We start from the raw sequence: 13,863 nt of genomic DNA, 5'->3' as shown, positions 1-13,863 counted from the left end.
AAAACACTTTATACATACATACGTCACGTCTATATCCCTTGTGGGGTAGACAGAGCTAACAGTCTTGAAAGACTGATAGGCCACGCTCAGCTATTTGGCTTAATGATAGAATTGAGATTCAAATAGTGACAGGTTGCTAGCCTATCTCCTAAAAATAGAATCCCAAGTTTGTAAGCCTATCCCTTAGCGCCTTTTACGAAAGAGATGGAGTGGTCCTATTATTTTGTGTACTGGTGCCGGGAACCACATGGCACACTTTATAAAAAGTAATTATAGTTGAAATCCCTTTATTTGAAAAATCTTTGCATAAAATTATCAACCTCCGCCCTATTATATACAGGGTGTATTTTATTAGCTCGCCATTTTTGCTTCGAATAGCTGTCATAAAAAAGGTGTCATTTATTTGCCATTAAAGGGAGTCTGCCTGCCATTTCATTTGTAATGCTTATGTTTGCGTTTGATATTGACGTTATTGAATCAATACCTATTAATATAAAAAAGATACTAAATAACTGATTGAATGACATCAAAGAACAGCCCTCCAGGGTATGTGAGACCGGATTTCTGTATGGCTTAGGGGTCAATAAATCTAAATGCAAGAAAAACCAAAAGTCAAACGTTTGGACACTTGACATAACACTGGACCTGACATACCCCGGAGGAAACACTTGACCTGACATACTCTGGAGGGAATACTTGACCTGACATACTCCGGCGGAACACTTGACCTGACATACTCCGGGCGAAACGCTTGACCAAACATTCCAGGGAAGGAAGGATGGAAGCACAGCCTACACCGCTTGGCCAGAGATTTGAAATTTGGCATGTAATTTCCAATGTCATCTATGGCACGACTGTTCAGTAAGACAGAATTTCTGGAAATTCCCGTGTGAAATAGGATTTTTGTTTCACACGAGCGAAGCCTTATGCGTGTCCTAGTGTATTATAAACTATTGTTGTGTCTGATTGAAAGAGTAAACAAATTGCCGAGTTTAAATTTGGTGCACATATTTTTCCGAACGTCGCCTTCTAGTCTGCTGTCTTTGGCTACCCCGTGCGGGTGATATATGAACACATGATATATGTATGTGGAAATTTAATATATCGTATTTTCCTATGTAAATGACTCGAGTAATTACAGGGTATATTTCACCCTAACGGCGACACGAGAGTAACTTATCGCATACATTATTCTGATACTTGATACCAATTTATATGAGAGCTAGGCTACGTTGATATAAATTAGTTCTAAAGCAATCTACATAAGGTAGGATCACGGGGTTGATTGAATTTTCTACTCACACTGGGTAAGAAGTACAAAGATGGCGGACGGGGCCAAAAAGTCCTCGATTGGAGACGACGTCCAGAACCGCAGCGTGTAAAGTCAGTGGGGAAAAGTTCGATGCATGCCGTCTTCACAGAGCTAGGTAGAAGTCATTGGAGGAGGCCTATGTTCAGCAGTCGACGTCTTACGGCTGATATGATGATGATGACTGGGTAAACTCTTTATCTATGTATATGTCTTAAGCAAACCTACTAATCTAACCTTACCCAAACAGATAGGTTAGTATCCAATTAGCTTTTCTCTTGTGGAAAACTTGCACTTCTGCGCTGGCAACAAGGTCTCGAATTTGAATCTCTGCCAGGGGTTTGCGAAAAATCTGTATTCTTTTGTAGGTAGGTGCTAAATTAGGGCGAATCTACAGGTTAAAGCTAGTATACAATAACTTACACTTGATGATTCTCGGCTGCTTCCATTCTTTTGATCTCAGATTTATTATTTTTACTAAAACTCCACTTTATTGAAGTCTTATGGAACTATTTTTTGTCTAAGAGACCTAAGAAACTATTTGTTCACTTGTACTAGATTAATGAATATTTATTATTATGTGAAATGGTTTACTTATATGAAAAAAAGCAACAAATAAATATTAAAGCCTTTATTCACAATGTCAATGTACTTAAATCGTTGCCGGCTGGTAATTCATTTTAATTAATTTAACCCAAGAAGTTTCCCTTAAGTTTCTTTATTAATCTTTGGGAATAGCTACATGACATGGGAGCAACAGGTTATGGATTTTTTTTCTTAAGCTCTTCTTTCCTTCCTTAACAAGCCATAAAGGGCCACTGCAGGACTGAGCTTTCCCCAGAAATGGGAAGATTTTACCCATAGTCGCCACGCTGGACAGGCGGATTGGTCAAGTATTTTAATTCGTCAAATTTCACGAACATTTTATCATTTCATGGACAAGTTATTTGTTATTGCATTAGATACTTGCGCCACGGGCTTTATTAATTTCCTCCCTACTTAGAATTCCATTAAGAAATTTACCTTGTTAATTAGTTCAGGTTTGTATTTTGTATGCAAATTTCCATTATCCTATGAACATAATTTATATTATAAGTATATCATGTTACTTGTTCGGAAATTTTTCTTATAATATTTTTTAAGACTTTTTTTAAATTAGTCTATATGTTATTGTTTTATTTGAACTAAATTGAATTAAAATATTTGGGATAATCAATTGCGTTACAAAGTAACACTTTTATATATGATTGACGTTTTGAATTTATCGTACGTATCATATGAACGTAAATTTACAGGAAAACATTTGTTTGCTTTCATGTATTATCTTTATTGCATAGAAATTAACACAAAAACAAGAAAATAGTACATAGTTTTAAAAGCAACAAATCACTTGCAATGGCGGACTTATCCCACGAAGTGATCTCTTCCAGTCAACCGGCAAACAATAAAGGAACTAGATAATTCAGTAAAAAGCGGCAAGCGGCTTAGTTGTAAACTAAGTATCCCAATTATTCATCTATTTGTTGAAAATAATGCTGTTGATATTACATTTTCGAGGCAGCGTTTATTCTGATCCTTGTAGTAATTAAACTGTCAAAGAGAGTTTCATCCCTGATGTATAAAAGAGATTTTCCCTCATAAAATTTTAATCTACTCTTATTAAGGATGGTATGGCGTTTTGATTGGCTGTCTGAACAAAGGACTAATAAAGGGAGTTTGATGTTATATTACGAATCCAATAAATTAAAATCAAATTTGTTTGTATTTTATTAAACTTTGAGTGAAAATACTCTTTCGTACTTTTATCGATTAAATACACCGAGTATCTAATACTCAATGCCTTCATTTTTGTAAGTCTCGACGGAAAAAATCTATGTTTAAAACCTTTCCAATAAATGAGAGGTGTATTTTTTCAATTAATTAGTTTTATTCTTGAATCTGAGAGAACAAAGTGAAAAAGCTATACGCTCCTTTCAGAATCTGAAAAGATAAATAAATTTATTGATTTAATCAGTCTGAAAGAAATAAAATACATACATATAATCATGTCTATAATCCTTCCGGGGTAGTCAGAGACAACAGTCTTCAAAATAATATATAATAGGCCACGTTCAGCTGTTTGGCTTAATGATAGTATTGAAAATCAATAACAGTGACAGGTTGCTAGTCCATCGCCTTTAAAAAGATTCCCAAGCTTATCCCTTACTCGCCTTTTACGACATAAATTAAATTTAATTCAATATTGGGAACAAGCCACACATAGTATGTGCCAGGTGCCCAGATTGTAAAAGTCAGTTTATAGGCTTGTAAACTCGGGATTCTTTTTAGTAACCTTTCACAAGAAATCTCTGAATCGCAATTTCATCATTATTTGGCAGGATGTTCCAGCTAAACCTGACTTTTGAGACTATGTATATGTATATTTCGTCATAATACGTGCTTGATCTGCATATTTACATCAATAAAAGTAGGTATCGTAAGAGTGGTGTACGGCCCAGCGTTGCAGATGACAGGCCGGTTCATTTTTCCTGCTAGTAAGTGTATCTGCTTTCGCATAATCTTGTCGGATCGCCACCAGTCGCTGAAGTAGACACCATCGCTTATTGTTTTGCTCTGAAATGTATTTTTTCATTCAATTCATTTGTTTTAATGATCTAATGTTTAATACATTGATACATTATTACGGCATTGATCGGCTAGCTAAGATTAATATTATCTAGACCGCGATACAAGTTTTTTCGTTATCAACCTAACCTACGACCTGGTTTTTCGGGTTAAGATAGAATGGTCTACCTGCAAGTTCTACACCCAAGATTCTTTATTGGACCAGTTAGCTGACCGTTGTTTTTTAAGTCTTTCTTGTATTTTTGTTTGTTTTTTTTTTTTTGTGTTCACCGAATAAATATTTTTTATTAATCATCGAATTAATAGGCGTTATTATACTTATGTCAGGAATTTTGGATGATTTCAAGTAAAATAAATATCACAAAAATACAATTAAGGAATTACCTCCAATAAGACATCATTGCTGTGCCAACAAAACAAAAATAGTTGTGAAATCTGCGCAATAGTGTACTCTACGATCCACAATTTGTATGAAAGTGTCACATCTACCTGTAATTATTTGTTTATATATTATTAATACACTTAGCTTTCTATTTTTCCTTGAATAGTGTATTTTTTTCAAATAGTGTCCTAATATAGGCAGTGATGGAATTCATTGTAATAAAACTTAATTTACTGATATTTTAGAATATGAGATAGACCAAGAAAAATATGATACTATTTGTTTTCAAAACAAGTACGAGTATTATACTTACTGATACATATTGAACCACGCTAAAACAAATCGTGATTGAACAAATCAATACATACAAGAACATAATCGGTGACAACAAGGCGTCAAAAGATTGATATGTCCTGAAAAATACAATATGAGAGTAAATTTGAAAGAGATACTCTAGAAATTAGCCTCGAAGCATTGCACGGCGCGATGCCATTTTTACTCGTGTTGTGCAAAAATCTATATCTAAAAGCTACCCCAGGTTTTTTTTATATAGTTTTTAAACCTGAAATAAATGATTTTTATTTTATTTATTTATTTTTCTTTATATTAGTATTATTTTCTTGGTTGAAACGATTTTATTTTTCTTTGGCACAAATTTAGCAAGCCCGTCTGTCCTCTTATTTTTTTTTTGGTTTATTTTCAAAATTAGTGAAATACTTTTTATCGGCCAGTCACGAGAAATTTTGATATTTACCAACCACGAAATCGTGCTACAGATTCAGCCTCGTCAAAATAAATGATAAATTTACCTCATCAAAAAACTGTGATGTCTGTGACATTCTTTAACTCGTTGTAAGACTTCTTCATTAGTATTATAATTCTCAAAGATATTTTTGCATTTCTCCTTCAATATGATCATTTGCCCTTTTAGAAACACCATTATTGCTACAGCATTTGTATCGAAAACTGCAGTTATTGCTGCTCCTTTTGAGCACATTGAAACATGGACAAAACAAGCTAAAAAATATCCCAGAGTTTGGGTATTGTCAAAAGGGAACCAAGAGCTCAAAATTTCTGGATAAGTTATAACACCTGATTTAATTTCTCTGCGGTATTTAGATGATGAGATCAGTTTGAAAACAGGTGCAATTATCATAGCAGCGTTTGTGATTGAAACTAGAATCCAATAAGAGTATGTAACGAAACGAGAATATTTTGTATACTCATTCATCAATGTGATAACTCTTTTATCTCCTAGTTTAATAGCTCCAAGTTCTTCTTTAGAAATACTGTGAAATAATTCCGACCAATCATCCGAATGATACACAAAAGTCATGCACTTGAAGTAACAAGTAAAACTCAAGATTGTTACAGAGAGATTTTGCAGTAGTTTATTCAGATCGTTCCTTATATTGTAGGCCTCCATAAACTGACTGAGTACGAAGAAGAATGTGAAGAAATTCACAAAGTATTGGAAACGAATCCATATTTTAGGACCTCTAAGCCACATTCCTCCAAACGACAGACCTTTTAGATTAGGGCCCAGTAATGGATGTTTAGGGTTTTCAAGAAACTTGGCCAAAGAAGATATTTTTTCACGAATCATAATGATGAACTAAACACTTGGATTGCTGCTATTAAGTTTTTAAAGCCTACTTTCCATTCCGGATTGGATGGCTTTAAGCCTGCAGTGATCAAAAATAATACTTTTACAAATGGATAAATGATTAATGTTAGAAGCAGAAATTCGAATGTATAGATTTATTATAGGAATATTGATTAATATATTTATTACTAACTACTCCAAGTTAGATTTATTACATCAAAACTTTACACGTAAATCAGTTTGTTTACTGATGAAAATCCGAGAATTAGGTTTTAAGATTATTGGATAGGCAGGGCGATTGTTTTATTAACCTAATACCGAAAATAACAATTTTATGATGACAAATTTTCTGGCGGTATTCCTGGTTTCATCCTCGATTCCTCGCCTCTGGAGAGGAGAATTTTAGTTGTAGCGACTTTCTTTCCGCCGCATCTTTTGTTTTTTACATACATATAAATATACATACTTACATATGATCATGTCTATATCTCTTGCGGGATAGACAAAGCTAACAGTCTTGAAAATAGTGATAGGCCACCACGTTAAGCTGTATGTCTTACTGATAGAATTGAGATTCATATAAAGTGACAGGATGCTAGGCCGTCGCCTAAAACAAGAATCTCACGTATATAAGCCTATCCCTAATTCGTCTTTTACGGCATCCAACGGAGAGATAGAGGGTTCCTATATATTTTTTTCTAATGATGCTGCCACATGGTTTTTTCCAAAAATCTATTTTTTTTATTATTGAATAAAGTTGTATTTATTTTTAATTTCTTTTTCATTGTCACTTCTTGTTGCAAAAATCCATAATCATATTTAATTTTGCCTCAACACTTCATTTCCTTAAAGCGAAACAACTTAATTTGTTTGAAATTATCAGTTTAGTGTAATTTAATCTATTAAACTACTTATTAAGTTTTTTTTACACGTTTAGTTTTGAGATTGTATTTAAAATAATAAGCGAAACACCTTGAATGAGATTACTTTAAAAAAAAAAATAAACTTTTCAAAAGATCCAAGATTCGATTCTGTAAAATATATATATCTTCAATGTAGTTATAAATAAAAACAAGATTAAGTTTAACGGAGAAAATCCATCTCCGTTTAATGACAAATGTAGACTGGATGGAGACACAATCAGCTCTTAACTACTTTGAACTAGAAACTCTTTCTCCGTATTCAAGGGTAGACAGAGCCTAGTCACAAGGTTCAATGGACCCGTTGCTGATTTTAAACTCTTATAAAAGTTCGCAAAACGGTAATTTTTTTTTTTTATTTAAACTCCGTTGACATTTTTTAAAGATGGTACAAGCGTACAGGAATTTATTTAAAATTCCCAAAGCTATTTATGCTCTATTGACTGTAATAATTAAGTTTTCTCAGTATAATTAAAACGTTCTAAAAGTTTTATCTTGCGCAAAGACGACTTAGTACTGAAAACTTCAAAATACTACGGTCGTTTATCAATACCAAATGCCAAAAAGGAAATTTCCTGGAGAAATTAACTCTCTTATTCTAATACGAATGGAATCCAAAGAATCAAGAATCTATTAAGAGCAAAACAATAAGCGATGGTGTCTACTTCAGCGATTGATTCTTTTTTTGTATTGGTGCCGGGAACCACACATGTATAATTTGTTGATTTGTTCAAAATATTCGACGGCAAAAAGGTCAGACTAGTTGGGACATTCAGAGGTCAATCTTGCAGCTGCTTTTTCCTTCTACACTAATTGAGTTCCTACGATACAGGGCCCTTCGAGCGTGACTCGTTAAGTGGCTCCTTGTCATTGCTAACTTTATTTTCTGCGCCGTCTTGGTCATAAAATCTTTTAACCCACTTTGCAGCTTATCCGGGTGTTACTATGTTTTTGTCTCTCTTCAGTCTTTTCTCGAATGTACTTTATTTTTCTTCCTTGTGTCAATTAAACTTCTTCATAAGCTTATTGTTGCCAGTTTTAGTCGAGTTTTTGTTAGTATTCGTCAAAGAATCTGTGCCCTGTGGTTCCCGGCACCAATAAAATAGGCCCACTCCATATCTTTCCCATGGATATCGTAAAAGACGACTAAGGGATAGGTTTATAAACTTTGGTTGCTTTTTTTAAGCGATGGCCTAGCAACCAATATTTGACTATAATTCATTAAACTCAATTCCATTTTTAAGCCAAAATGAATTTTTGATAGACTTTTAATTATTTATAAGTGTTGATTATCAAGTATTCGTGGACAAGCACGAGTGTTGAAGAGAATTGCGTTATTGGGTGTAGTGACTTTTGATGTTGTCCAAAAAAGTTTCAAGAAAAGGCAAAGTAAAACACTTACAGATAACTAATATAATGCTATTAATACGAGTCATAAATCCTCAGCTTAAACAATAAGTACTTTGTCGAAATAAATAACAACCTTAGCATCTCTTATCCTTTGTAATTTCACAGCAATAAACGTAGACTCACATTTATGGGGATTAATGCAAGTACCTACCCTTTGACGGCCTCTGTGGCGCAGCGGTAGTGCGCTTGTTTGTGACACCAGGGGTCCCGGGTTCAAATCCCGGCCAGGGCATGATGAGAAACGAACTTTCTCCGATTGGCCTGGGTCTTGGATGTTTATCTATATAAGTATTTATTATAAAATATAGTATCGTTGAGTTAGTATCTCGTAACACAAGTCTCGAACTTACTTCGAGTCTATATACGTCAAATATGTCTAAAGTCTATAAATGTATGTCTTCTAAAGCTGGTTAACCAATCTCTGCTACTAGCTGCTATTTTATTTTCTTTTTAGTTTCCAATCTTAATTAGCTCATTAATTAATTAGTAAAAGGATATAAATAAATTCATAGTAAAAGGAAACGTAATAACATGTGTATATGGTTCAAAAAATTTTTTGTCACAATTTAAGGATGATTATTTTAAGTATCATTTTTCGCAAATCTCGTGGCTTCATTTTAAAATAAGCGAGTTCTCATTCTGACAAAGTGCCATGCTTATATGAGATATATGAGTTTTTAACTACTTCTATCATTCATTAACATATATACATACATATGATTACGCCTTTATCCCTTACGGGGTAGAAATTGCCAACACTCTTGAAAAGACAGAACACGTTCAGCTGTATGGCTTCAATATGCCCGTCGCTTAAGAATGATACCAATTTTATAAGCCTATCTCTTAGTCGCCTTTTACGAAATTAATGGGAAATAGATGATGTGGTTAGGACCACATCATCTATTTCCCATTAATTTCGGATCATCATTTCCCATTAATAGGATAGGTCCTATAGTACCGAAAACCACATGGCACCATAAAGTTTCCATTTTATTAGATCCACTAATATTATGACCAGTTTTGTAGGAAGAAATAATCAGAAAATCCTAAATTATGTTTCAAAATCCCGGCCAGATCAGTAAACGGAAAAGTCTTATGAAATACAAAATCTGCGCAGAAACAGTTCTTTATTTTAATAATATGATCTATAACAGTCTGTGGATGCGACAACGTTGTTAGAAGTATCATAAACTTCTTTAAGTGCATATCTATTTGAGTTACATTACATTCGCCATCTAAATCCAATTTGTATATTGATAACATGACGTCTTTTTTTTGATCAGTTAATTTAACGTCAGATTGCAAACTCATCTTTTTTCTGGTTTAGAAGCGTGTAATAACTGTAGGATCCTTTCAATATCTGAAACAAAGATAAAAACTTAGGAGAAGGATGTGCTAACCAAAAAATCGCTAGATGCTATGCGGGTCCTATATAATAATGTGTTTAGGATGTTGTTGCGTCTGCCTCGTTTCTGCAGCGCATCGGCAATGTTTGCCGAATACCAAATTGACGGGTTTGCGGCCCTTATCCGTAAAAAAACAACATCGCTGATCTTCAGAGTGCGTGGTAGTTGCAATAGCATCCTGAACACCTTGGCGGACAGGTACACGTCCCCGCTGTGGAGGTCTCTGATGAGGAGGGTGATCAAGGAGACTCACACAATAACATGATTGCCTAACTCGTTAGAATCAAATCAAATCAAATCAAAATAATTTATTTGTAAATACAGGTAAATATAAAGATGTCAATACAATTAAGGTGCTCTGTATTTTGCCAAAGTGGCGTACAAATATAAAGTCATAAATAAAAAATAAAATAATTAACATTGATTACAGTTTGTCTTTTAGGAAGTCATCAAGCTTATAATAGCATTTCTCAACGAGTAGTTTATGAAGGCTTTTTTTAAATGTATCTAAACTGGCCGATTTAAAAGAGATAGGTAGGTTATTGTATATCACAGGAGCTCTTCCAAATACACTTTTTTGCATCAAAGCTGTTTTACAGACAGATAACGCTATTTTAGATGAATTTCGAGCCCGTGTACGAAATGTGAATTTATTTTTGTGTGTGTGCACAAAACTAGCACACTCAAATATAAACATGCATAGAAATAGTCAAGTAAAATAAAAGTTTACTAACATAGTGTAAGTACCTACTACCAACTTTTCTATGGATTTTGTTGTCTGAGAATAAAAGATTTTTATTTTTATTTTATTTATTGTGCCATCTTGAGATATAAGGACGAAATGACAAGAAGGCCGCGTTGTAGGTGTATTAAGGGGTTGGCTGATGCCAGGAGTCTCACTCTCACTTGGGTGAAGCCCTGGGATCAAACGTAAAAGCTTTTCTCTTTGGGGACAAAAATTCGCCAACAACTCTGCCATGATCGCTGGCAAAGGTTTAATTCAAGATCATTTCATCTGTTATAATGTGGTGAAGTGGACATAATCTATATAAAATATATATCGATGTTTCTGGTCAAAGTTAGGGACAAAAAATATTACGTTCCTAGTCAACGACATGAACAAAAATAGGATGTCGCAACAGGCAGCTACGTATTTGTCCTATCACTATCAACAGGTCGCAACAAACTTTATTTTCCTAAAACTATTGACCCACCCGCTATAGAATCTTGGTCAAAGGCATGATGATAATCTAGATAATTGATGACTGGGACTTATTCCAGACAGATAATGGAGCCATTGCTAGCGTCAAAGGATTTTGACGGTTGGCTACACCAAAGGCCATGGGCGATTAAAAATCCCAAAATTATTATAGTATCAACTTTAAAATAAGGGCATTACTATTTAAATAATTGTTGTCACAGTATATTTATGAAAACCACATCCAAATGGTTCACATCACTTAGCCTAATTTACTGTAGTATTTTGTATATTTGGATTTAGAAGATCAACACAATTGAATCAGTCAATAAAACTATTTATTGAGTTACGCTTTGGATTAATTTTATTAGATGTAGGTCCCTAAGTCAAAAGGATCGATATAAAGTCAGGTATACCTCTAATTCTATCACCTATTCTTAGAAAAAGGAAATTTCTTTTGTCCTAAAGCAAAAGTAAAGATTTGATTATATATGTGTTTTAAAAAATTGAGGTTGTGGAAACCTGAAAATTGCTAATCAAATGAACACAGGTGGAAAAGTAACCCTATGAATATCAAGAAAATCAGGAATGTCACATCGCTTATCAGAAGCTCAGAAGCATGCACTTAATTTAAACACATGAAACCTCTTGAAAGTTTGTATTGAGAGCTAATCAACAACAACTCGCAACTATGAACAAAATGATACAGTATATAATGCCCTTACAGATAATATAACAAATGTCAATCTCCTTAAGGAAAATTAAGAAATAGATAATCAACTCACAGCAATAAAAGTAGGAACATTTAGATTGACAAATGGGCCAGCGGCGAAGCACACAGTCTTGCGGAGTTGACCACCCAGCAGGAGAATACTCCGACGGATTTTCACGTCTTGAGTCCACCAGTCGCTTTTGTAAACCCCATAGTCCACTTGCTTACTCTAAAATTTATAAAAATAAATAAATTTGATGACGACGTTAGGTTTACTATTAAACAATACTCATAATTGTATACTTTATAAAACTGTCGTGAAAATTTTACAAGTAGAACACTATTGATAATGTCACGCAAATAATATTAATTTTTTTAAATAAATTGTATTGTAACATACTACTTGTTGTAATGTACTACTGACCATTACTAAAACTTCATTGCTATGCCAGCAATAGAGAAGCAATTGGGATATTAATGCGGTCAAATATACAACAATCCGAATTTTTTCCATTTTCGTTGTTGAATCCTGCAAATTGTTAATATTACAACGATAGTAAACAATTACATTAAAAACTTTAACTGTAACTTTCATTTTTTTTCTTTGCAAAGTTATATAAAAAAATAATAGTACCGATGTCAATTTAACAGCATTTGTGCAGATCATTAGAGAACAAATTATAACATACAGAAACATCACAGGAGATAAAACACTGTCCAAAATCTTGCAATATCTGAAAATATAAAAAGAATTATTGATGATAATATAGATATTTTGTTACTTATTAAACACAAAAGTGTTGATATAATTACTTGAGTAAAGACAAATGATGATTGTGGCATTCCCGTATTTTTTGTTCTGCTTCGTGATTAGTTAACTCCCCTGAGTTCTCAAACAATCTTGAACAATTAATGTTCAGCAAATGCATTTGTCCAGCAAAGAAATTCATGAGAACTATAACAGTTGAGTCGTAGAAAGAAGTTATTACTCCAGCGTAACAGCAAAACCATGTTTGTTCTATAAAGACAAGGCAGTAACCAAAACCCTGTGATCTTTCAAAAGGAGTCCATGAGCTCATTATTGGTGGATACGATACTGTTGTATTTTTGACGGTGTCTTCATTATTTGATATAAACAAAGCTAACAAAGGGGACACTACTTCTGATAAAACTGTACCAACTAACAAAACACAGAAAGAATATGTGACAACGCGTGAATATTTCGTATATTTGCCAATAACAACTCTAGTTTTCCCATCATTAGTAGATAGTTGGGACAGTTCTAAAGAAGAAACAAAATTAATGATGTCACTCCAGGATTTGTGCCAAAACACAAAAGTAACAGCTTTAACAATGCAAATGGTACTTTCCATAGTCACAGAAAGATTTTCCAAAGCTAATGCAATGTCAGATCGGATGAACCATAATTCAATATACTGGCTCAAAACGAAAAACGTAGCTGCAATGTGAATTAAATTGTAAATAAGAGAATTAAAACCCGATCCATCATGAGTTTGTAAAAGCCGACCAAGTTTCAGACCCCATATATTTGGTCCGAGCAATGGGTGATTATCGTCTTCTTTATTTGTCAGAAATTTTCTTATCATTTTAAGACGAGCGCCGTGTGAGAATTTAATGGTGTTAATGTTAAACCATTAAGTTGTATTAAGAAAATAATGTTGCAAGGTAAAACTAGTGTTGGAATGCGGTTGTAAGAAGAAAAATATACTATCAATAATATACATATACTAGCTTACGCTCGCGGCTCCGCTCGCATGAATTTACCATTTAAATTTGTCTTTCTCAGTACTCCAAACTATACAGAAGCTAAATTTCAGAGAGAATCGGATTAGACTTTACGTAAAGATGGAAAAATACACTTTCACATTTATAATATTAGTATGGATAGCTGCCTTGAAAAACAATCTGTATTTTTGGTTAACTACGTATTTCAATTTCCAACTAACAACAGCTTGTCACAACACGTCAATTTACATGATGTGTATAACAGTTTTAACTATACCCTATTAACCCTAATTTACTGTTTAGACGTTTTTATTTGACACTAACACATTTGTTTTTATCTAGATATAGAATGTTGAATGTTTGTTTGTTTGTACGGAATGTACTGTGAAAAAAATAAACCAATGTATTAAGAGTCCTGTAACAAGATGGCTTTTGGTTTTCATATTAAGTTTACAAAATCACCTAGACAATTATAAAATTCATTAATTTATCAACAACTTTATAAAGACACTAACAATCCTTCATGAAATATTCAAACATTATATATTT

At 33.5% G+C, this 13,863-nt stretch overlaps 2 protein-coding genes across 2 annotated transcripts; both read right to left on the bottom strand.

Annotated features, from left to right (window-relative positions):
* Window positions 1-3,235: 3,235 nt before the first annotated feature.
* On the bottom strand, window positions 3,236-5,922 carry LOC106134420 (odorant receptor Or2-like). Its single transcript, XM_013334481.2, has 5 exons — window positions 5,126-5,922; window positions 4,630-4,729; window positions 4,319-4,423; window positions 3,767-3,922; window positions 3,236-3,289 (listed from the first exon to the last, which is right to left on the bottom strand). Exons 1-5 carry the CDS (start codon window positions 5,920-5,922, stop codon window positions 3,236-3,238), a joined length of 1,212 nt encoding a protein of 403 aa, XP_013189935.2.
* A 3,624-nt stretch (window positions 5,923-9,546) lies between these two features.
* LOC106134419 (putative odorant receptor 71a) lies at window positions 9,547-13,175 on the bottom strand. Its single transcript, XM_013334479.2, has 5 exons — window positions 12,382-13,175; window positions 12,203-12,302; window positions 11,993-12,097; window positions 11,642-11,797; window positions 9,547-9,612 (listed from the first exon to the last, which is right to left on the bottom strand). Exons 1-5 carry the CDS (start codon window positions 13,173-13,175, stop codon window positions 9,547-9,549), a joined length of 1,221 nt encoding a protein of 406 aa, XP_013189933.2.
* Between the last annotated feature and the right edge of the window lie 688 nt (window positions 13,176-13,863).

Source organism: Amyelois transitella, chromosome 20 (genome assembly GCF_032362555.1).
Source record: "Amyelois transitella isolate CPQ chromosome 20, ilAmyTran1.1, whole genome shotgun sequence".
Taxonomy (NCBI): domain Eukaryota; kingdom Metazoa; phylum Arthropoda; class Insecta; order Lepidoptera; family Pyralidae; genus Amyelois; species Amyelois transitella.
Note: the sequence above shows the minus strand (reverse complement) of the source record. Positions and strands in the feature narration are given on the sequence as shown.

Bases quoted from the DNA above. Each gene is read 5' to 3' on its own strand.
- LOC106134420 (XM_013334481.2), bottom strand. From the start codon at position 5,922: ATGATTCGTGAAAAAATATCTTCTTTGGCCAAGTTTCTTGAAAACCCT. The intron at 4,424-4,629 runs GTAAGTATAATA...AAATAATTACAG, and splicing joins GCGTGGTTCAATATGTATCA to GTAGATGTGACACTTTCATA. The intron at 3,923-4,318 runs GTAATTCCTTAA...AATACATTTCAG, and splicing joins GCAATGATGTCTTATTGGAG to AGCAAAACAATAAGCGATGG.
- LOC106134419 (XM_013334479.2), bottom strand. From the start codon at position 13,175: ATGATAAGAAAATTTCTGACAAATAAAGAAGACGATAATCACCCATTG. The intron at 12,303-12,381 runs GTAATTATATCA...TTATATTTTCAG, and splicing joins CATCATTTGTCTTTACTCAA to ATATTGCAAGATTTTGGACA. The intron at 11,798-11,992 runs GTCAGTAGTACA...TATAAATTTTAG, and splicing joins GCAATGAAGTTTTAGTAATG to AGTAAGCAAGTGGACTATGG.